The sequence below is a fragment of the Leopardus geoffroyi genome, chromosome C2, assembly GCF_018350155.1.
Source record: "Leopardus geoffroyi isolate Oge1 chromosome C2, O.geoffroyi_Oge1_pat1.0, whole genome shotgun sequence".
Lineage (NCBI taxonomy): Eukaryota > Metazoa > Chordata > Mammalia > Carnivora > Felidae > Leopardus > Leopardus geoffroyi.
The window spans coordinates 79,623,705-79,647,653 of record NC_059333.1 but is presented as its reverse complement, the minus strand read 5'-3'; the positions used below and the strand labels follow the sequence as shown (position 1 = coordinate 79,647,653).

Here is a 23,949-nt window from a genome sequence, read left to right as displayed (position 1 = left end):
TTGCCTGTAGAGAGAAGTTGAGTGAATACATTGACATTTTCAGCCCATGGCAGATCCCGCTTTGCCCTTCCGGCTCTCCTCTGACCTGATGCTTCAGAGGAAGAGTGATCACATTTGCTGTTCAGCTAACAATTTGTGTAATTTTCAGCCTGCTGTATTCTTTAGCGTTGTCTTCCCACGCTTCCGTCACATGCCACAGTAGATCTGCTTCGTAATTACACTGGTAGGGACTTACCTACACCACTTGGAAAAGGTTTGCCTAAAGTACTTATTTACTTGTGCATAATAAATCTTGATTGATACCTCGGTAGTCTCTGAGATCAATCTAAGATTCCCTCCCGCCATGGGGAGGATTGAAGAGTCAGGGAAACGGGTGACCAAAAAAGAAGGAGGAGGAGGAGGAGGAGGAGGAGGAGGAGGAGGAGGAGCAGAAGAAGAAGAAGAAGAAGAAGAAGAAGAAGAAGAAGAAGAAGAAGAAGAAGAAAAATAGAGGGCTGTGCTTTCTTACTGATGAGCTCAGAGGAGAATTGCAGATGATCTGGAATTTCTGTGATTTTGCTTGTTGGGGGCCTGTTCTACAGTCAGGATCTCCTACAGTCAGGATCTTCCATGGAATCAGAAGAGTCTGTGAATAGGGTTGTCGTTAGTCTTCATCTAATCCAGTCACCTCGTTTTCAGAGGCGGACACTGCCATCTCACAGAGGGAAGGCTGCTGTGTGAGTTCATGGCAGAGCTCAGCCTGAAAACTGGGTCTAATTCAGAGGATCAGGTATCCTCCAGCTGAACACCGAGATGGAGACAGGATGATTACCTGTAGCCCAGAGAGAGAAGCACAGCATATCATTTTAGTAGATTGTTAAGAAAGCAGTTTGAAATTGTAGGAAAGTATTGACCTTTAGATAAAGGGGAAAGATGGCCAAACCCCTCCAAAGTCAAAGGCAAGGTATTATTTAAATCTCCAATGCTCGTTTAAATAAAGAAAATGTGAAGGGACATCAATCCTGAACTTAGGCTGCCATCAGCTACTTCTGATATTTCAGTCACTTAGCATCCCAGTCTCTCAAGTTTTTTACCACTAACATAGTGTGTTAGTACTTGTCTCTTCCCTCAGTATCATTCATTTATTAACAAACACTGACCACGAGCCAGGCTTTGGGTTAATTGCCAAAGGAGATTTAGGGACTAATGCAACATGATTTAAAGATTAATACAAACGCTCTAAGTCAATTATTTTCGGCCCTTCAATCAGAATATATATGTAAAGATCCCCAGATGAGTCTAGTGTATAGACAGTTTTGAAACCTATTACATTAAGCTTCTAGAGCTTAGTGTTAGATGGTACTCTGCAATGATTCGTTGGTTGTTTTTAAATTTTGGTGACCCATGTAAATGTTCATAGAACTGTACAGTATTGATTTCAGGAAAGAGGAAAACTTGAGCAAACACTAGTTAGTTCTATTTTTGTGGCTGATGATGACATGTCGTTCACATGGTGTCTTTAGAGAGGCTCAGTAGCTCTTTTTTTTTTTTTAAGTATTAAATCTCACTTTACCTATAGCCCTAAGTTTTCTCATGTGCAGAGGAAGGATTTTAGGCATCATATGGTCTTTTGTGGCTGTTTGTGTTCTGTGGTGCTTTGAGTAGTTTGGTCAGACTACTGGCTTCATCAGTGTGTGAGCCTGTGGCTCATGATGGTTATTGTTTGATGGAATAGAATAGAGAAGACATTATGGCAAGTAGTGTCCAGGAGCTAGGAATGGAGATAAGAGCACAATTGACTGTTTCTAAGTGTAACTTCCTCTGGTTTGTGGTTTTTTTTTTTCTTTCCTTCAAAGAAGAAGGTGATATCATGATGAAGACCATGGATTTGGGGTTGAAGACCTAGGTCCAAGCTTCAGTTTTGCTGTTGGTTAGTGTATGTATCTTTGAGCACGTTTTCTAACTCTTACAGTCTTTCTTGATCTGCTGAATATGGAGAATGATAACCTTACGTCATATGATAGTCAAGAGAATTATGTGATTGTTAGAAAATTGCTTAGCATATAGTAATTCTGCAATAAACACTGGCTGTTTATTGTCAGTCCATGGCTTTTTTGTACCCAATGAACAGCTAGGAGGAGAGGACCAAGGGCAATGGAGAGGATAATTAAGTGAAACTTCTTAGGTTCTTCTTAATTGCTTTGCATGTGACGCTAGTTCCAGAAAGACCACGGAGCCCAGCTCTCTGCCTCCCTGCAGCGGTAGGCATTTTGCTTAGATGAGGGCCATTTCTCTTGTCTGCCTCTCCTGTGATGGTGTTTGTGTATTTTCACAGCCTCTCTGGAGATCTTCCCTTTCACTTCTTGCTTTCGCAATGATTGTAAGCTTACAGTGAAACTGACCTAGAACCAGAGGAAGTAAGAGCAGAGTGAGTTTTGGTCCAGCAAAACCAGCTCTCACCACTGCTTATCTTTGTGTTTATGTTGGTCTTTCTTGGAGAAGCTGAGAAACCCCAACTGACATGTTCTAGTTCATCTGTTCACTAAAGTTGTGAGATTTCCTCAAACCTATTTATCAAAATACAGGGCTGTAATTCAGGTTTCGGAGAAGGAAAGCCCTATAGAATATTAGAGCTGACTGGGACTTTACAGACATTCGTTTTGCAAATGAGTATCCTCTCTTGTTAAAGGTCACACTGGCGAAGCTGAGACTGGAACTGGGGACACGGGGACTCCATGTCTGTGTTGTTGTGTTTGTCACCTTCCATGGATCAATCTGGAACATAGAGCTTTACTCTTAGAATGGGTACTCTTGTTAGATTACTGTTCAAAGATAAAAGTTCTAGCTTCTCATTTCTCTGTGTAAAACTTTTAAAAGGCAAGCTCAGTTTATATCTTCCAAACCTTTTCCCCAAATATTCTCCTTGAGTCCCTCATTTTAGTACAACCCGCCTGTTTCCCTGTCCCATGGGAAGACCTTGCTTCTTCTTTGAGCTTATAGTATTTCCAGGCATTATCTTTGTTGGTCCATTTATCTTTCAGAGCCACCCAGCTTTCAAAGTCCCTGTCAGGACCCTCCCCTGCCTATGCTAGCTCTTGTCACACACCCCGGTTCTTTTTGTACACTGTGTATTGCTGTCTCTTTTCACATATGTAAATGTCTCTTTTGCAGGTAGGCTTTAAGCTTCTTGAGTACAGGATGAGAATATGATTCATCTGGAGCTCGAGTGCCAGGCAAATACAGTTATTCATTCATTAAATTAACAGACGTTTTTACTGAGTGTCTATCATGCATTAGGTCCTGGGACTCAAGGAAGATAATTACTTCTGCTCTCAAGGATTCAAGAATTGAGTGTGGGATACAGGCCGACAGAGAGGCAGAGATGTGTGAAGAGTACAGTATTTTAAGTGCTGTGGAAGTTAACTTGAACCGGTTGAGAGAAAACGTGAATCATGTCCTTAAGGACTAGTAGGAAGTGATGCTCGGGATCTAAATGATGCATAATAGAGGAGACAGCATTTTTAATTGAGAGGTAGCTGCATCGAAAGGGAGGGAGATAAAACTAGCGGAAATAGATGATTTTCCAGCAGAACATGAAAATAACCTCCAAAGAAGCATAAAACTGCTGCAGCTATCATAGAAGTTACTGGAAATATGATTCAGATCTATTATTAAAGAATCACATCCAAATGACTTTACACTAAGTTCTGATAAACTTTTAAAGATCAGATAATTCTAATCTCCTCAGTAGGAAACAAATCCACACGGTAGAAAAGGATGTAGAACCCTCATGTTAAAACCGAATAACGAGAAGTAAAACAAGTAGAGAAAAAAATACTACAGGATAATCTTACTTACGATTATCGGTAAAAAAATTTCTATACAAAATAGCATATTTAATTCATCAATATATCAAATAGTACAACTGTGAGTAGGCTTTTTTCCCTAGGAATGTAGACATGGTTCAATATCTGGAAATCTATCAAAATGATTAATTCCATTGCTAAATTAAGGAAGAGAAAAGAGTTGACTCTATCACTGGAGGCTAAGAAGGAAGATACAGAGATTCTAAAGAGGGATGAGTAAACAACAAACAGATCAACATTCATTCATTCACACACTTATCTGTAACATGGCTTGCTTAAAGACTTTTGAGCCAGCATTGCGGTCATATAGTGAGACTACTCAGAAGCTTCCCGCTCACTGGATCAGTCCCTGTGGATTGTTGTAAGTATGATACAAGTACTAGAAGACCCCAAAATTAAGCTAGTCTTTTGTTGGGAAGGTGGAGTTCGGGAAATGTTCACAGCATCAGACACGTTTGTGTTGGGTCAAGATTAAAAAAAAAAAGGAAAGAAAAATAGGGCTTGGTAGAAAGTGAAGGTTGGTATAAAGTGACGGGAGGAAAATGCAGTGTAGATGGTGGGCACAGCATTTGAAATTCATTACAAATGTTCTGAATGGTGTCACTGGACCCCTGTTGACATATGGAAGAATGGTATGAGGAGATGCCATAGAGGTCATCTGCGAACAGATAGATGGCCAGGCCCTGGCACTGTCAGGGGGTGGGGCTGGAGCTGTGTCTATGAGGAGGGCAATACCAAGGTACCATGAGGTACTGGGGATGACTGTAAAGATGGTGGAGTCAATTACTTGCATCTTGATGCTGAAGTTCGCATTTCTTATACTTTCCCAGAAGTTGCCTGTTCTTTTATATCTATGGCATATCTGAAAAAGCCAGGATTCTACAGTCAATTGGCAATGTGGGATTGATCTGGAAATGTGCCTCTTTGCTTTAGAAATCACTGCATCCTATAGTAACCCATTTTTTAAAGTTCCTATTTTGGAATGACTTTAGGTTTAGAGAAAAGTTGCGAGGATAATGTTAACGTACAGCTAAAATGTATACTACAAATGTGCATAGGGCATGAGAGTTTTTAAAGCTTTATTTTATCCTACTTGGTCCTGACCTGTGCTCACTTTAGTCATGTTGAAAGCAGAACAGACACTTTCATCCCCTTTCAGTAGGAGACTGAGACTCAATTAAAAAAAGTACATACAGAAAACCGAGATTAGTATTCTTCAATCCTGAGAGAAATCTTCTCATATGATTGTTAATTTGCTGCCAGGCTTCAGAACAATGAGTAACCCAGACTCATGGTTTCCATATTGGTTTTGTGCTTGGCCTTAATGGTGGTTTTAGAAATGTGTAAAATATGGTCATTGCCCTTTCCTTTTTTAATATTTTATTTATTTTTATTTGAGAGAGAGAGAGGGAGAGAGAGCAAAGTGGGGATGCTGGGGTAGAGGGAGTGAGAGAGAGAATCTTAAGCAGATTCTCCATGCTCAGCGTGGAGTCAGATGCCAGGCTCGATCCCACGACCCTGGGATCATGACCTGAGCTGAAATCAAGAGTCTGACACTCAATCTACTGAGCCACCCAGGCACCCTGGTCGTTGCCCTTTCAAGGGACTCACAGTTTAATAAGTGTCTGTACATAGCCTGTGCACAAAGTACAAGGGAGGGAGAGGAAAAGAAGCTCCCTACAACCAGACTGAAAAGCCAGGGTCACCATTGGCTTCAGGAACAGAAGCCTCCTGATTCCTAGTTTAGAGGCTTCCTCAATGATTCCTGTCATCCCCTTCTAAAAACGGAGAAAACTATTGCAAGCATTTTCTTTCTCTCACTTTGCATAGCACTTTATAGTATATAAGACACTCTAATGTTGTTATCTCATTGGTTGTCCTAAAACTCTGTGAGTTAGTGGGGGCAGGGCTTGATCTTAACTCTGAGAGAGTTGAGGTACCTGCGGCCCTGATGCAGGGTCAGGGTTGGTGGGGCGGAGGGGGGGGGCGATGTTCGAGGTCATGCCATTCCTTATGATACTACCTGGCCAACACTGCGCCCTTCCTATAACTGTCACCCCATCTCCGGTGCCATGCCATGGACGGAGGCCTTTATTTTTCTCTGTGTTTCCAGTGTTCTTTGTTTTTACAGACATCTGGAGGTAATCATGGAGCCCTCTCAATTAATTCAGTTCAATTAATAAATTACTGGGTGGATGTGGGGCTGTGAGTCGGCGCAGGGTGGCTTCCGGGCCTCCCTGTGCTGGAGAGCTGTTGCAATCAGGCTTGGAGAGCCCTCCTCTTCAGCAAGATGTCCGGGAAGCTCAGCCCCAGCCTGCAGGCTCCCTGGAGGGGTGACTGGCTTACCCTGACAGGCAAAACATCCTTTTTCTTTCCTCACATAGTGTATTGTAATCCCATCAGAACAGTACATTGGCTGGGCTGTCCCTCCCCTCCCCCCCACCAGCTAAGTTGTTCATAAATCTTCCCTATGATACTGGCTCAGCACAGCTCCTGATGCTTGGTCACGTGGGGCCGGCCTGTTCATGACAGGTGTTGAATATCCCTAGTGTCTCACTACTAAGCACCGGTACGGTCCCAGGCATTGTGGCCAACAAAGTCCCCCTCCCCCGATTTGCAAGTGCCCCCTTGGTGGGGAGCAGGACGGTTCCTCTAAGAGGGATCACTTGAAAGTACCCGGACATGCCCTGGTTACGCCCTTGTTTCAAGAATAAACTTTGGGTGCCTCCTTAATGCTGACCTAATACATTCAGGCTCCCCGGGCTAGGGTGCAAAGCTGTCTGGGCATTGGTTGCATCCCATGTTTTTGTTGTTTGCTCGCTGCTTTTCCTTATTCCCCCTCCGGTCACGCCAAGCATAAGTGCTGTGTACTTTTCTGCCTGTGCCACTTTGCTGACATGGTCCGGACTGGCCTCTGCCAGTTCAGGGCCCAGTCTGAGGGGCACCTCATCAGTGAGGTCTTCATTTTGCTCCCAACAAGAATAATCTTACCTTTTTCTGCATCCCAGAAACACTTTTCTTTCTTTTTTATCTCACTTAGGTAATATCACTTCATTTAGGTAACTTATCACCATGTCATTGGTTGGTAATCATTTTCATAGGTTATTGGTAAAGTTGGAGCCTTTTTGCAACCTTGTTTGGTATCAGATTCTCCTTTGGGTTAGGGAACATTTCTTATCATATCCATTTTCTGAAGAGTGTTATTGCTAAAGAGGTAACTGTCAGAAGAAGTATTCAAGATTGGTGAGGGAGTTTCTATTTTCTCCTCCCATGGTCAGTTTTTCCTGTTCCTTCCCTTCCTCCTCTTCCCGGTCCCCCCGTTTACCTTTTCTCTTTCTTCCTTCTCAGAGAACTTTGTCAAGATTTCAAGTATGGATTAAGATGAAATTATGATGAAGCGAGAGGTGGGTTGCTTCCATTTTTGTGCTTCTGGAAACCAACCAACTGTGTTTATTTCTTTTTAGTTTCAGATTCCGACAATGTCTCATCCGTCTTGGCTGCCACCCAAAAGTACTGGTGAGCCTCTTGGCCATGTGCCTGCACGGATGGAGACCACCCATTCCTTTGGGACTCCCAGCATTTCAGTGTCCACACAACAACCACCCAAGAAGTTTGCACCAGTAGTTGCTCCAAAGCCCAAGTACAACCCATACAAACCTGGAGGTGAAGGTAAGTGGGGGGGATTTTAGAGTTGGGTGCCCAAAGTGGGAGAGTTCAGTATAATAAGAGTGACTCATCTGTCCAGTGTTGTGTCGGAAAAAGGTTAGCTCAAGAATTCGCTGTGCTTATTGTAGTTAATAGACTGTCAAACGTTAAAAAGCATCTAGAAACTATCAAAGCGAACCTTTCTTTTAGGCACATAGAGAGTGAGAGCTCTTAGGGGTTATTTGGCTGTGGTTATACAGTGAGTTTGGTCTAGAGCCAAAACTAGAACCTTGGTCTCTTCATTCGTAGCCCAGTGCCTTTCTACCGTGTTATCTTTTCACCTCATCCCATGTAGAGATGTGTCTGCTACCCAGCTGCCCCTCCCTCTTGACATGGGACAAGTGGCCCCATATGCTGCCAGGCAGTGGTCTGATTGGAAACCCATATGAAGTGAACCTCATGAGGTACCTGGAATTGTTTAACCTTCGTTGGCTATCTTTCCTTCCCTAAGCTACTTAGGATAAAGTTGTCCAGAGAGCTCTGTGAGATCTGCGTTTGTAGCAGGTCATAGGCAAATGTGAATGAAACCTAGTTCTAGAGGCTGTAATGACAGTTCACTCAGTTTTGATCAGGTAGAGTTTGATGATCCACATGAGCTCAGCATCTCAGGTGCATAGGTCCATGCACATTCACACACTGAACCTCTCAGACAGTGCAGGGTGCTGTACTCTTTGCTGGAAGAGTTTCCATATTTTTACCAGTCAATGTCAGCAGCTCATCCAAACCCATGAAATAATGACTTATAACTGACAAGCAGAAGAACGTTCCATTTCTGGGAGCTGAGAGAGAGGAGACCTGAAAGGAGATTCAGTACCCCTTTCTCTGTTTTCTCCCTCGTCCCACCACCACTTAGAAAAATGACCTTACGTTACCCTCTCCATGATGTTTCTTACTGCTTCTTGGGTGACGGGAGTGTGTTTCTTTCAGCAAGTTTCCGTAAGACTGTGTCACGCCCTGTCGTATGGTGCAGTCTTTCTCTTTGCTTCCTAGTCCTCTACCTGTCCCCAGCAAACACTTCATTAGTCTGTTGGTATTGTAAATAGAGTTTAATGACTTCTGGAGTCAGAAGCTTAGTCCAGATATCCAGCTTGTGTGAGATGGCTGGACGCTCAGGCAGGTGGTAGGAAGGTCAGGCATCAGCATGCACTCCTGGGCTGTGGCCATGGATTTTTTGTTCTGGGAGGAGCAACAATAAGACCATCAGAGTGCCACCCTGGAAAAACAGTATGTGACGCTCTTGGTGTTCTACTAATCTCTATGGCAGTGCCTGAGTTTTATAGGCTTCGAAGGAGGCTCCGTGTCTGCTCCCAGACTTAGTGGAACTGGTTGTCTTTGTTCTCTTTAGTGGTTGCAGGACTCAGGGCTGGAATTTGGAAGAGAATCCCTCCTCATCAGGACAGGAGGGGCCATATGTTGGCTTCCTTATTTGCTTTCTCTGCATTTCCCCTGTTTGCTTACTGGGGGACTATTGTTTTGTCCCCTCATTTTGGGGGAGAACTGAAATAGACTTCTCTCTCACATGGAAGGACTAAGATAGACTCCCTCCTGGAGTAGGAGGCAAACTTCTGAGGAAGCCTTGGTAAGTATGATAACTGACACACACCTGAGGGCAGGGGAGGAGGGCAGGTCCCATATTAAGTAGGCGAATACATGGCATATGTGAGAGGGCGGAGGGAAGCAGGTAGTGGTCTCCCTTCAGATCCCTCCACACCCAATGCTATGTGTGGCAGTGGGTTGGCCCCTTGGGTGACTCTGCACTTGAGATGCCCCACTCCCTTTGCTGTAGTCTGCGAGGTTCGTTCTCTGTCTGTCTAGTGCTCTGGGGACACTGGCATCCTCTCCAGAACACAGCAGCTCAGGACCATGTGCTCTTTCTCAACATACCACCCCCACCTCTTTTGTCCCCGGTCAAAATCCTACTTGTATCACCTTCTCCAAAATGACCAGACATGGCCTAGATCAGAGGAAACCACTCCCATCCCTGGGAGTGGGATGTTTCCGTGTACCTCTGTTTCTGTGAGCCTCACCTTTCTGCTTTTTTTTTTTTTTTTCCATTATTCCTCCTGCTTTTGCTCTGTCCCTATTCAGCATGTAGGCTGTACGAGATGCTGCGCTTCTCTGTGATCGTTTTATGGCTTTCTCGTGTTACCCTGTGAGGAAAGAGTTTTTCTCACATGGAAAACCGGAAATGGGAATATGGAGAGGCGAGGTAGTTTTGTGGCTGTTCAGGGTCTGAAGCGCGGCCTTTGTCCTTCCCCAGGTGCTAAACTTGCTTTGCCCTTCTCTTCTTGGCATAGGTGGCTCTCGGGCCCCATGTGATGGTGATACTTCCTTGTAAGAATGTAAGCTTTGTTTCCCCATTTAAGCAACAAGACATGGTTTCTCCCTCGTCCTTATGTTCCTCTTGGCTCCTATTATGCTACTGTGTTTTTAGTAGGAATGATTGTGTATGGTCAAATGTATGTCTGTATGTTCTTATGTGTGTATATATTTGGATGGATGGCGGATGGCTGGATGGGTGAGTACTCGGCTCAGTAATTCTTTTCTTGCAGTAAACAGTTTGGAATATGGCATCCTCATTTCAAGCAACTCAGTCTCATTTAATTTCTGAAGTCTTGATTCTTTCTTGCACTGCTGCCAATCTCGCTCTCTCTCTCTCTCTCTTTTTTTTTAATATAACCTTTTTTGAATACGTGAAAGAAGAAATTTCCCTTGCATATATACATTTTAAAGATAAATATGGGAAAGGTTCATGGATATTCAGACTTTGTTTTTAAATGAAGCTGCATCTCGTCATCTGCTCTGTATTATGACATGATATTTGTTGGAAGTGTGAGATTTGCTTTACTTTCTATTTAATTGAAATGTTAGTGCATTCTCTGTGACTGTAAACATTTTTATAATTTGTGTTATTTTTTTTGTCTAAATTTTTATACATTTTTAAAGTTTATATCCATTTTCCTTTTTTTTTTTGTTTTTGTTTTTGTTTTTGTTTTTGTTCATTTAGAATGCTCTGTAACATTAGTGAAACCCCCAGATAGTAGGTAAGACAGTTTTGTTTTGTTTTGTTTTTTAATTTTTTTTTTAATGTTTATTTTTGAGACAGAGAGAGACAAAGCATGAATGGGGGAAGGTCAGAGAGAGGGAGACACAGAATTTGAAACAGGCTCCAGTCTCTGAGCTGTCAGCACAGAGCCCGACGTGGGGCTCCAACTCACGGACTGCGAAATCATGACCTGGGCCGAAGTCGGCCGCTTAACCAACTGAGCCACCCAGGCGCCCCAAGACAGTTTTTACCTACAGGGTGAATTGAAGATGCCGGGGTCTTGTGCCTCAGCTCACCTATTTTCTCCCTTTGGTACATACTCTCCCTCAATTTGTAGCCCATAAAGGCTTTTCATTCATAGCTTAATTCAGAGCCTGACCTCTAAGAAGCTTAACTGCAAAGATAGAAAGTTAGAATTAATAGAAAGCATACAGTCGGCCCTTTACTGGTGTGAATGTGGGAAATGCAGGGCAGAGGGTATAAATTGTTTGCTCAGAGGTGTGTGGCCTGCTCAGGGCTGAGCTCAGGTCCCCTCTGTCTGAGTCTAGACTTATCCAGGACCTCTTAACTATATTCTGGAGAGGACTCTTTCTCACTCCACCATAACCTCTTTATCCATCTCGTAGAATTCTTATCACAATTCTTATCACAAGCCTTCCAACAGACTTACTTGTAAATGAGCCTGTCTCCTTCAGTGTACTTGAAGCTTTTGGAGACAGGGACTGCGTGACTCATGCCTTTGCTCCCAATGGCACCAGCGACACCCCTGCCACATAGTAGGTGCTCTGTAATGTTTGGGGTGGTGGTTAGGCCACAGCAATATTAACCTGCTTCTTCAGGCACAGATCCCAGCTTCATAGCTACCCATCAGGCATGCCAGTTCTAGAGCCTGACCCACCTCTTTGAATTACTTTTACCTTCCTATACCCATTCCTTGAGCCTTTTAGTCCAGGAGTTGTTGAGCCACTGCCACCTGGAAGTTTTCCGTTCCATTTCTCCACCTTAGTTTTATGTCTGCAATCTCTGGGGTTTGTTTTCTCATTTTTAAACTCAGGCTGAGAATGGCCAAGTACCCACATGTTTTCCACATCAGCTTATATTTATGTGATCCCATATGTCATGATTTTCTTAAAAAAAAATTATTTATTTAAGTCATCCCGGCACCCGCTGTAGGGTTCAGGTCCATGACCCCAAGATCAAAAGTCGTGTGCTCCATCGACTGAGCCAGCCAGGTGCCCCAACTCTCATAATTCATTTATAATGAATTCTGCTAATGACCTTTCTCTAAAGAGCTTTGGCACACTTAAAAGTGGGGTATTGTTTTTCCCAGTTAGTACCTCTTTAGGCCTTCAGATCCTCATATTTTGCTCATTGTTCTCAAACTTTCCACTGATCTTTTTTTAACAACTTGTGTTCCTTCTGTCCTCTTTGAATGACCCTGCATTTCCAAATGCCTTTTCATGTTTAGTACACTAGCCTTCATATTTTTTTTTATTGAGTTTTGCCTTCTTACAAAGTTTATCCTGTTAAATGTCCACATCATTTTTTGTGGAATGTTGCTATGTATGTATGATTTTGTCTCATCATCTTCTATTTTAGACTGATGAGAACAAGATAATGCATTTTTTTTTTTCTGGTCTTGAAAGTAGTAGCCAGTGATTATCTTTATACTGTAATCTGGATCTTCTGTCTGCTCCAAATTTGCAAAATAAATAAATAAATAAATAAATAAACAAAACCAAGAACACGAAGCCTTAGACTATGATGGCAGAACAGGGTATTGATCTTTCTTTTTCTGTTTTTGGTAGATACCAAAGTAATTGAGCTTTCCCACTTTACTAATATGTTATTTTCTTGAGAAGGTTCTGAAATTTTCCTGTAATTGCAACTCTGGGAATTGGAAAACAAATGCACACACACACACACACACACACACATACACACACACACACAATCTCTTTTTCTCTTTTAATATTTTGGCTGAATGAAATGTGATAATTACAATAGCTTATCATAGAGAATAATTGGTAATGTTTCCAAGTTTGTAAATTTGGGGTTGTCTTGTGGTCTGAAATTTACGTTCTCCAATCTCTATAAAGTTCCTTTAAAGAGCATTTTTTATGTAAGAATTTTGAAAAATTAAATCCCTAGGGTGCAAATTCAAGGTAACACTTTCAGTAGAATCCCTTTGCATTTGTACAGTCCTTTATAGTTTACCCCACACTTCCGTATTCTTTGTCATTTAATTCTTCAAAGGTGATTCTTGCTGTAGCTCTCTGAGTTAGGTAGAGCAGATGTTCTTGCCATTTTGCTGAGTGCTAAACTACCAGAAGTGAAATAACTTATTTAATAATCATGTAGCTAGTAAAATAATAGAGCTAACCTTTACTTTTCATATCTAGGGCTCTTTCTGATGTTAAGGGGTTCTATTTATTGGAGATTGGGTTAGGCAGCTTCATCCACTTTAACTCCATGATTTTTTTATTACATGATTCTTCTTGGAGTTAATTTCAAAGTGGTTGTTCTTTTCACAAACTATTTCCACCTGTATTACCTGATTTACTTCTATATAATATAGATAAGACCTCTGCTTTCAAGCTTTGCCTACCTTGCTTCACCTAGGCTTGAAAGGTCTGATCAGAGTGGTTGAAATGAATTCTAGTCAATGAGGGTCCTAAACCTGAAAACTTGTTGCTAGATCTCTCCTTGCTTTCTGCTCCCGTGAGGTTATTAATCCATTTCATGAAGGGGGAATAGTTTTTAGGTGATTTGCTAATCTGGAGTAGATGGGAGTAGCTGGAATAAATTGCCATCACAACTGAATTCCCCATGATGGAGATGGCAGCCAGTCTTCCTTCATTTCTGCTTTCTTGACAAAGCCATTCTTCATGCATTAATCACAACATCTTTGAGCAGCAGGAGTAGAAAAGAGTTTGAAGTTCTTGTAATCCAGTCCTTCCATTTGCCAGATGTGAAAACTCAGTCTAAGAGGGAGGGGAACTGGCTTCCCAAGGTTATCCAAGAGTTTTGCACTGAACTGGAGCCAGAGCCCAGGTTTCCCAAATGTGCTCATTCCACTGTATCTCCATTGTCTCAGATCGGAAAAGGCAAGACAGGCTTGGTTCATAGGAATCGGGAAGTCATGGGTTATTGATACTTGGTAGAGAACTAGCCATTAGTGATGTGAAGTGACGTAAACTGGTTAGGCTGGACATATTTGTTTTCTCAACAGAAGTGAAAATGTGAGGGAAACAGATGGCCACCGATGACAATATATTTAAAGAAATAACGTAGCATGGGTTTTCTCTACCATTTTTGTGTTTAACCTATAAGCCAATTTGGTGCTGCTTCTCTTCTTACAGTTAGTAAACTTTTTTTGTTTGTTTGTTTGTAAAAACTTAGTAGGTGGCAGAAAGTGTAGGGGAACTGACTGAATTCTGAACAGTAATATCTAAATATTTAGACTCACAGTGTGCTATCTTGTCTCTGGAGTCCTATAGTTTCTGTCCCCTGCCACCAGAGGTGAATCTGGCCTGTGACTTTGCAGGTACAAACGTGAAACATCTTATTTCTGTAGTCCTGACAGTCCTGTTAAGTTGCCAGCAATCATACAAGAGCGATTGTAGCTTCTTAGACGTTTGTTATAATTATGCATGGGCTGTCATGAGGACAGTCACAAAGTCACTGAAACATCAGGAACTCTAATGAGACTCAGGCTTGACTGGCATGCCCCGTTTCTGGTTCAAGGTAAGCGTGTTGAGCCTCGTCTATGACTGTGGAGTGCTGTACATGAGTTTTCATTTTCAGAGCCTCGGTGGGGTGTGTGGGGAGGAAAGGACAGCTGTTCATTCATTAAAGGGTCAGATAATAATTGTATTAATTTGATCTTCACATCACATCTTCCTGAAGAGAAAAGGATTTGTAATTTCTTTGGGTGACATTAGATTTTACCAAATATTCACAGGCCTTACTGACACTTGAAAGAGCCAAGATTCATGCTGACTTGGGGGGCAGGGCATTTACATTCAAGCCCCAGTTTCACTACTTGACCTTGGTGATGTTTTCTATTCCACATTTCCTTAATATATAAAATTAGCTGGTGATATTATCTTACAAGATTGTTTTGAGAGGATGAAAATGTTTTATAAACCATAAAATATCTTAACAACTCTAAGGAATTACCATGGTGTACTTATTCAGCAATCATTTACTTAAAACAGATTTTGTGTTAGGCTGTCTTCTGGGGGCTGAAGGAATGGCAGTGAACAAGACAGAGATTAATCCCTGCCCTCATGGAACACACTTCTTGCTATAATAAAAATAACATTGTTTTTAATCCTAATAACTAACATTGAAAAAATAGTATTTACTTCATAAATGCACTTCAGAATCTTACTACATGCTATAATAATTATTCTAAATTATAATTCTAGTAGTATAATATGACTAATACATGTATAGTGGTATAGCTAGAATTATTAGTAATAAAGTTATATTGGTAAAGATTTTTTTTTATAAATTTTTTTAATCTTTATTTATTTTTGAGAGAGCACGAGCGGGGGAGAGGCAGAGAGAGAGGGAGACACAGAATCTGAAGGAGGCTTCAGGCTCTGAGCTGTCAGCAGGGAGCCCTATGTGGAGCTCAAACTCATGAACTGTGAGATCATGGCCTGAGCCGAAGTCAGAGGCTTAACTGACTGAGCCACCCAGGTTCCCCTATACTGATATAGATGATCAACTTCAAATAGCAATGATAGGAATCACAGTGCCTCAACTGTGAAATTCTAGAGCCTGGATAAATCTTAAAAATTATCTAATGCAACCCTTTCGTTTCTGAGATGAGGATCATTATTTCACTAATACGTTTCTAGAAGGTGTAGGGCCTTTGCCCTAGGAGTGCTGTAAATAACAAACAAAATTGTTGACTGCAGGCAGGGGTTATTACTCCAATATTAGAGGCGCAGAGGTTAGTGGCTTGTTCAATATAAGAGAACAGTAAGTGGCGAAGCTGAGCTCTGATCCTCTGGATTCCTTCCAGGGTTGCCACAGTTTTGTGTCACTGATGCGTTTTGGGTGACTTGTTTAGGAGCTCTGGTGATAGAATTAATTTATGTGGACAGAGTCGAGTAGATGTTTTAGGACAAAGAGAAGTTCATTCATGTATTGTTAACAAAATCTCTTATTTTGTAACCTGTCAGCATAATGAACTATGGAAGTAGATTCCTTAATAAGGTGCTAGATTCCTCATGCTTTTTGTCTGGCTTTGGAAGTGGTGAATAATGTGGTGTTGTGTGGTGAGGTGCTCTTGAATCTTATTTATTTTTATTTATTTTGAGAGAGAGAAAGACTGAGTGTGTGTGCATGAGCGGGGGAGGGGCAGAGAGAGAGAGAGAGAGAGAGAGAGAGAGAGAGAGAGAGAGAAAAGAGAGAATCCCAAGCAGGCTCCAAGCTGTCAGCACAGAGCCCAAGGCAGGATTCAGTCACATGACCATGAGATCATGACCTGAACTGAAATCAAGAGTCATATGCTTAACCGACTGAGCCACTCAGGTGCCCCCTAGTTTATTTTTAAATTATGTAAATACATAGTAATATCGTCACTTCATATTTTAAATCTAAACAAAGCTTAATATCTTTTTTGAAAATAAAAGTAAATATAGAAATACAATAAAATATTACCATACATCTATTAGAATGGCTGAAATTTAAAAAAAAAGTCATATGCTGTAGGGATGAGGAGACACTGGATCACTCATATGTTGCTGGTAATAATGTGTAAAATTGTGTAACGACTCTGTAAAACTTTGGCAGCGTCTTTCCCAAACATGTCCTGAGCATATGATTTAGCAGTTGCACTCCTGGGAATTCAATTCAGAGACATGAAAAGTTATGTTCACACAGAAACCTGTACATGAATGTTCATAGCAACTTTTTTCATGATGACTAAATACTATAAAGGCAATGTCCACATGTCCTTCATATAGGTAAATGTTTCAACAAAGTCCAGTATCTCCAAACAATGCATTAATACAGTTCATCAATAAAAAGGATTGCACTATTGATAACATGCAATAACCTGGATTGACCTCAACGGCTTTATGCTTAATGAAAAAAGAAAAAGTCAGTCTCAGAAGGTTACATATACGGTATGATTCCATTTATAAGACATTCTTGAGATGACAAAACTCCAGAGATGGAGAACACATTAGTGGTTGCTAGGGAACAGAAATGAAGGATGGAGTGGGGCAGGAGTGGGTGTTCATACCAAGAAAAAGCAACAGGGAGTCTTTCTGTGATGGTGGAGCAGTTCTGGATCTTGGTTGTGGAGGTAGTTGCACGGATCTATGCATGGGATGAACTGGAATAGAATTATATACACGCACAAATGCATGTGGGTCAAAAAATGGCGGGAACTGAGTCAGAGCTAGCTAACAGTAATGCAACAATGTCAGTTTCCTGGTTTTGATGTTGTATTCTACCATTATCGGATGTTACCACTGGAAGAAACTGAGAGTCTAAACAATTTTTACAACTTTCTATGAGTTTATATGTATGGATGGATGTATTTAAAAATGGTTTCTTCTTCTTCTCAAGTGCCATCTTGCATGCATATCGAATTCTCTTACCACACTTTCATGATTACTGTTACAATGTATGGTTTAAACAATGGTCAAAGCTGGCCAGTCATCAGAAAGACTTGGGGAACATTTTTTTTTAAAGAAAAGAAAACACAAAAGCCCTGGGGCTCATGTCAGTACCACAGATTTAAAATCTCAAGGCATGGGCCCCAGGAATCTGCATGAAGACAAAACAAAACAAAACAAAACAAAACAAAACAAAACAAAACAAAGCAAAACTCCCCATATAATTCTGATTGAGACTCAATTGAAGTTTGGGAGCCATTCATTTGTTTCAATAACTCCAGGGGCCAGTGTTTTAATGCCTTTTGAATCTTCTGCAGGTCTTGGGAGTACACAAACTCTCCTTAGTTAATGGCAGTAGCTTTTGAAGTCTTAAGTATCTTTTATCATGTGAACAATGTAGAGGTTCAGGGACTCAAATCATTCTTCACCTTGCTATGGTTTTCATTCTGTGCTTTTATCATCATAACATAGTTTTTTGCATATGTTGTCTCAAGGAATTTTAATTGGGATCCAAAAACAGAAGAAAGGAGATTAAAAAAAAAAAAAAAAAAGATTCTTCTAGAATACTCAGCAATGCCCAAGCTTGTGCATTATAGAGCACTTGCTATTGTGTTACTTCAGGAAGGGATGCTTGAAATCTCAGCTGATTTTGGGTCACGACAGGCCTATGTAAATCATCTATAAATGGATTCATTATGGATATTATAAAAATAAATCTGACACCTGAGCCTTTGGGCAAATATACCATATAAAGAAACCATACCCTGGAACAATGATTGACCCTAGGAGCTGTAAGACAAAAAAAAAAAATCATGGTATTATATTTTTATCATCCTTTCTTCAATTTACTGTTGCCAGAGTCTGGAAGGCTGAGCACAGCACTAGGGAGAGAAGAGTATAGGTCCCTGAGATGTGGCACTTCAGGCTTCCTAGCACTTTGACCACTAGTATTCTCTCCTCCCATCCATTCTTTACATTGCTTTGAATGTTGCTGATCTCAAACAGAATAGATGGTCTGCTGCACAGGAAGCAATGAAAGAAGCACTTTATTGTAAAATATTCATTACAACTTGCAGCTTTAAAGATGTGTGTGCATGTGTGTGTGTGGGGGGGGATATGAGTAGATTTCAAATGCCTTTCCCACATAATATCTAGTCCAGTTGGCACAATATCCTGTAACATTATGGTTCCTACATTATTATAGTTCCTAAAGACAAATGAAAAATCTAAGATTGAGAGGACCCACAGTAAGGCTTATAAATGTAGAAGCCACATTTGACCAAATTTTGGTACTTCCCCTTAAGTAAAATATTGGTAATATAGAATAACAATTGTGTAATAATCAACAATTATTACTACCACTAAAACGAGTTCTCTGGCAGAACATTGTCATAAGGATGTGAAAAACTTTTTTAGTAGATTTATTATCCTATTTTATCTAAAATTCACTCTGCTTTACTGTTAATCTTTGGCTACACTGTAAAAGATAGGTATCATCACTCTCAATCTGCAGAGAATATAATATAAAGTGAAACAACCAGCACAGGGCAAAGCTGGGATTTGAATCCCTGTCTCCTAACTCCATGTGTAGACTTTTTCTTAGCACTACACTGCATCTGGTTTTAATGCTATTAGTATTTTGTCTTAAAAGAAGAAAATCTTATCGCTGTTATTTTCCCCAATCATTACCATTTAGAGCTGCTTGAAAATTGAAGTCATCCAAATAACGTGCAAAAATCCATTAGAATTACGTGTGCATTGGCATGTACAGGATAATGTACAGAAGTAAAAAAAAAAAAAAAGCCAAAGTAATGTCAAGAAGACATTATTTCAGAAAGCTCTTCAATAACTATTTGAAATCTCTGTTAGGTTGCGTGAATTATGCCATCTTGCTTAAACTTGTTAGATAATCATTGGTAGTTTTATTGGCATTAAAATGAAATTTCAGTGACATGTAAATTTGCTGTTTTTGTTAGTGATCTGTTCATATATATAATCACGATATGGATTTTATCAGGTACTTCCTTCCAGTATTCAGGTACTACTTTCCTAAATTAAAATTATTTACCAGGAAAGAAATGGCCAAGGTACATGATATGTCACTAGAAATGTCGCCATTTGAGGTGACCTTGAAGTGTCACATATGCCCATTAAATGTAGTCCCTGGTAGATGGATTTTACTTTTTCATACCTCACCCTCTGCATTTATTTCAGTTCCTCTAGTGGGGACAATTCAGATATGCCTCATGACATTTTAATTTAATAGGGCTCTATAAGAGATAGGAAGCAAGTAAAAACACATCCTAATCCTTAAGCGGTTTATATTTTCATTAGAAACTTGACATATGAAAATAACCAGTTAACTAGCAATATAAAGCTTTAAATTCTGTGAAGTGGCTCTATGATTATTTTCTCAGAGGACTCAGAAAAAAAGAGTTTACTTGGGAGCAGGACAGGACTAGAAGGCTAAAAGAGGGAAGACTCATGGCAGGCAGTGGTTAAGCACGGAGACTCCAGCATCGGATAGATCTTGGTTTAAGTTTTTATTTTACCCCTAATTCTCTGGGAACTTGGGCTAATTAGGTTAAGTAGCTGCTTAAGCTGTTTCAATTTGTTCTTACTTTAAATAAATATATATGTCAAAAATTATATATATATATATATCTTAAAAATATATCTCAAAGAGTTGTTTTCAAAATCCAGTGAATACATTGACATAGTATGGCACAAAATAATCGCTAAGTCAGTGGAAGCTGCTGTTGTTACTGTTGTTGTTATTATTAAAATTAAAATGTGGGTATTAGCTCTGGGAATCATAGTCCATAGTTTTTACAACCATAGATTTTTAAATTATTATTGTCCAAATGTAACTCTCGCTGATTGTTTTTGAAAATAGCCTTAGTTTTATTCTTTTTTGTGCTTTGGTGATATTTTTAGGATTGAATGTCTTAGTTTGACCTGCTAGAATTGTGATGTGTTGATATATACTATTTTAAAATTGTAGAACATGTTTCTCAGAGACTTTACTTGAACTATGCCATGAAAAAAAAAGATTCATATTTATTGTCTCTTTAAGAAGTAGCATTTTTATTATTGAACTATCATTACAGATAATAATGTAAATGAAAGTTATATAGAACAAACAATATAAACTGGTGATTTTTATTAATTTTTAAAATCTTTTATTTTCCAACTTATCCAATGAGGCAGAGAGATTCTAAAGATGTTATTAATTATATTTTCTGAGAAAAAAAATTAATTAGGAATTTTATCTCGCGTCCCGCTCATCCCCAGGATTCATATTTGGGATTTAGCCAGTGCCCTGAAATTGTGTTTAAACTTGGTCCATGTGTATGTCTCTTTTCACAGAAAGTGTCCGTATGTCATCAGACCCTCAAGGAGATGCTTAGCTCACTCATTAAGAAAGATAACATCCCTTGTCTAAGAGGTCACCAGTCTCTCAATCCATTTATATTGCTTTTGTTTAAGTAAAAGCCAGATTTTCATTTTCATCTCACCAGATTTAGAAGGCACTGTTTAAACAGAGAACTGAGTATTTTGTGGTGGCATTGGGAGAGGGTTTCTAATATTTATCAGAAAATATAATGCACATACAAAATAATGTACACTGTATGTGCGATTATATCACGATATATGGTTTTGATATACTTTCGTATACATTTGCACATCTTCTCTGGACAGCGCCCATCCAAGGCGAGGCGTAAGTTCTTTCTTCTGAGAGCGAGGCTGGGTGGGGATAGTGACACCATTTGGTATTTGAGGAGATCAAGTCTCCATGATGAGATTGCTTGGACCTGGTGTTACAGGTAGAGAACAGTCAAGAGGAGATTCAAGAATAACTCGTCTGAACCCAAATCAGGTCCTTTATACTGCAACATGTTTTCTGTTGCTTAGCATAGAACTATTACCCATACAGTTTTACTTATTTCTCTTCTATGTGAATTTAAAATGTCATATTTGTTCTGCTTCCATTATTGCAGTTTTGAACGATGATTCATCAGTGCAGTGGCCTATTTTAGTGAACCACAATAGCTTGGGTAGAAAGGGAAAAAAAAAAAAAGATTCAACATACTCAGGAATGGAAAGCAGCCATCTTTTTATAGCTAAAATTGCAAACATCTGGCAATTACTCTATTCCACCTCCCTTCAAAAAAGAAGAATCATCCCTTCAACTGGAGCCTGCCGCTGTGTTTAATCAAGGCAGCTCTGCAGGCCTCAAGGGGCAATAGGTTTTGATTCAAGGAGGCCATTGCTTAACCTAGTTGGCCTGAGTCTCGTTTGAAAGTACACTATTTAATGCTCTCCATATGGTACTGTATTATATAATGATAATAATGGTAATATGGCAATTAATGGCTGTAGAAAACCCCCTTTTGCTTTTCTGCCCTGGCTAATTTGTGGTGGCTCTTATGGCAGCTTTTATATTTTGAAAGCTAACTGGTCAGGTCAACTTTGCCTCTCTCTTTATTCTCTGATGCTTTTTGTGCTCCTGAACAGAAGGTTCAACGATACCAGTACCACCGACAGTCACCAACTTGATTTCATTATAAAGTGATCTAATACAATGTTGAAGGAACAAATCCATTTCTTTTTAAAGCCTGTCAGTGATCTTAGAGTCGCAAAGCAGTCACCATGGTTATGGTCCCTTAGTACCCCACCCTTATTTCTTATTGTGCTAATTGTTTGTGAAACTTAGTTCTTCCCTCACTGACAAAAGTCAGCTCTGTTGGCAGGGGAAGTGAGAATGGCTGGTGGTTTGCAATAAGGGCTGAGAATCAGAACTTCTGCATTTTTCTCTTGGGGCTAATGCCAGCTTTCGCTCTGGCCTTGACCGATGCATTTACCTTTCTCTTCCTCTAGGTCAGTGAAGGGTAGAGGTGGACTTTTCTTTCCCAGGTTCTGACAACCTTATTACCACTGTTCCCTTTTGCTATGGAGAATCTTGGTCAATGATCCTCAGTAACTTTGAAGGCACAGAAGAGCTGTAGTAGGAAAAAAAAAAAAAAAAGAAAGAAAAACAAGGTTCAAAAGATTGGTGATTTTCAAAAACAACCTCAAGTACTAAAAATAGGCTGTTTTCTAGTGTTAGCATATTATGGTACTTGGAAATCATAGACATTCAATGGGGGCTCTCGGCTTATTTTATATACCTGGCTTCTACTCTTATGCCTTTGGTAGAACTTTGTTCAATACCGAAAGCCACAGCTTTTCCCTTGATACAAGAATTTTGCTGCGTGGTCTCTCCTGCCAGTCTTCCCCAAGTCCCAGTGAATTTTGCAAACATCTAATTCACTTTAATACAGCTTTGAAAGAGGTAAGAATGTAACTAGGGAATTTTCTGGTTAAAACCAAAAAAATGAATGAATGAACAAATGAATAAATGAATGCATGAACGGAAGAAAAACATGTACCCCCTGACAACATAAAATGCGTATCTTACTTAGTACACCTATTCCATGCAGAACCTTAATGGTCTCTGGAATATCAAAATGTGCGTATCTTCTTTTCTTTGTCTGTATCCAATATATTATTGATAGTTCTGGCCTTTCTCCCCCGTGAGCACATCTTAGAACTTGGACTCGTTTATTACAAGCTAGAACACTCGCCTGTTCGCCTTTCTCCTTGATGACCTTGCTGATGTGGAAAAGGGTATGCCAGTGTCCCTTCCTTTTTTGCTGTATGGCTTAAAGTCTGCAGGCTTCCTAGAATACAGCCAGTGCAGTACTGCAAGCGTTTTAATAAATGTGTCTCCATGGTTTTCCACCCTCACTACACTTAACAATCACCGGGGACCTCCAAAAAATACCAAGACTAGGGTCTTATTCTCAGATATTCTGAAGTAATTGGTCTAGAATTGGCACCATTTTGGGGGAACACTTCTCTGGTTTCAAGAACTACTGAGGTGGACCAGTCTCTCACCTGATACTGAACACCTGATAAATCATCTTTCCCAAGGTGTCCCTACAGGTTTTCTTGGATATTTCTAATGGAGGAAACTGAAACTCCTTGTTCTGTCTTTGGACAGCTCTGATTTTATGGAAAGTTTACCTTAATTTTGACTTGAAAGCCGCCTTTAAAAAATGTGGGCATATCTCTTAGTCTTCTAAGTTTATAATCTCTGCAGAGTGTAGTTAGTGCTTAAAGCTGTCAACACCTGTTCTCCAAGAAAAACAACAACAACAATAGAAAACCAGCTGTACAATCTGGTCGCATCTCTCTGATTGTGACCCAGTCCTCATTAAATGGGCCCTCTCCCTTCATCGCTTTTGAGTTACACATCTCTGGGAAAGGAACGGGGAAGAGCAAACAGACAAACCAAATAGGTAGTCTGGTGAGGTAACGTCAAGAGCTACCTTGTCACCTAGACTGTTTGGCTTTGCGAGCAGGGACTCTGCTGGGCACCATTAAATTCACAATGCCTACCATGGTTGAGGCACAGAGGAAGCATTCAGTGAATATCTATCGAGTAAATAATAGTTACAAAGTTTATGAAGGTGGCTTGGTTCAGATTGAGTCTCCTAAAACTGACAGTTTTACATGTAATAATACTTGAGACAATACAGTGGGAGTAGTTCCCTTTTGCAGAGGGAGTAAGGCTTAAAATACCTACTCACAAATTTAGTAAGAGATACGAGGGTTCTATATCCAAACAACAACAGCAAAACTAGAATAACAACTCTGAAGCTCC

The 23,949-nt window shown here is 40.2% G+C and overlaps 1 protein-coding gene across 6 annotated transcripts in view; it reads left to right on the top strand.

Annotated features, from left to right (window-relative positions):
- The window catches only part of LOC123611099 (LIM domain containing preferred translocation partner in lipoma), a 680,366-nt gene that overhangs the window by 222,543 nt on the left and 433,874 nt on the right, over positions 1-23,949 (top strand). For all 6 annotated transcript variants that reach the window (XM_045502614.1, XM_045502618.1, XM_045502617.1 and 3 more), the window contains one exon: positions 7,310-7,514. In XM_045502614.1, coding sequence (XP_045358570.1) covers positions 7,325-7,514 — 190 coding nt within the window. In that variant the 5' untranslated portion in view covers positions 7,310-7,324. The remainder of the gene's footprint in view (positions 1-7,309; positions 7,515-23,949) is intronic.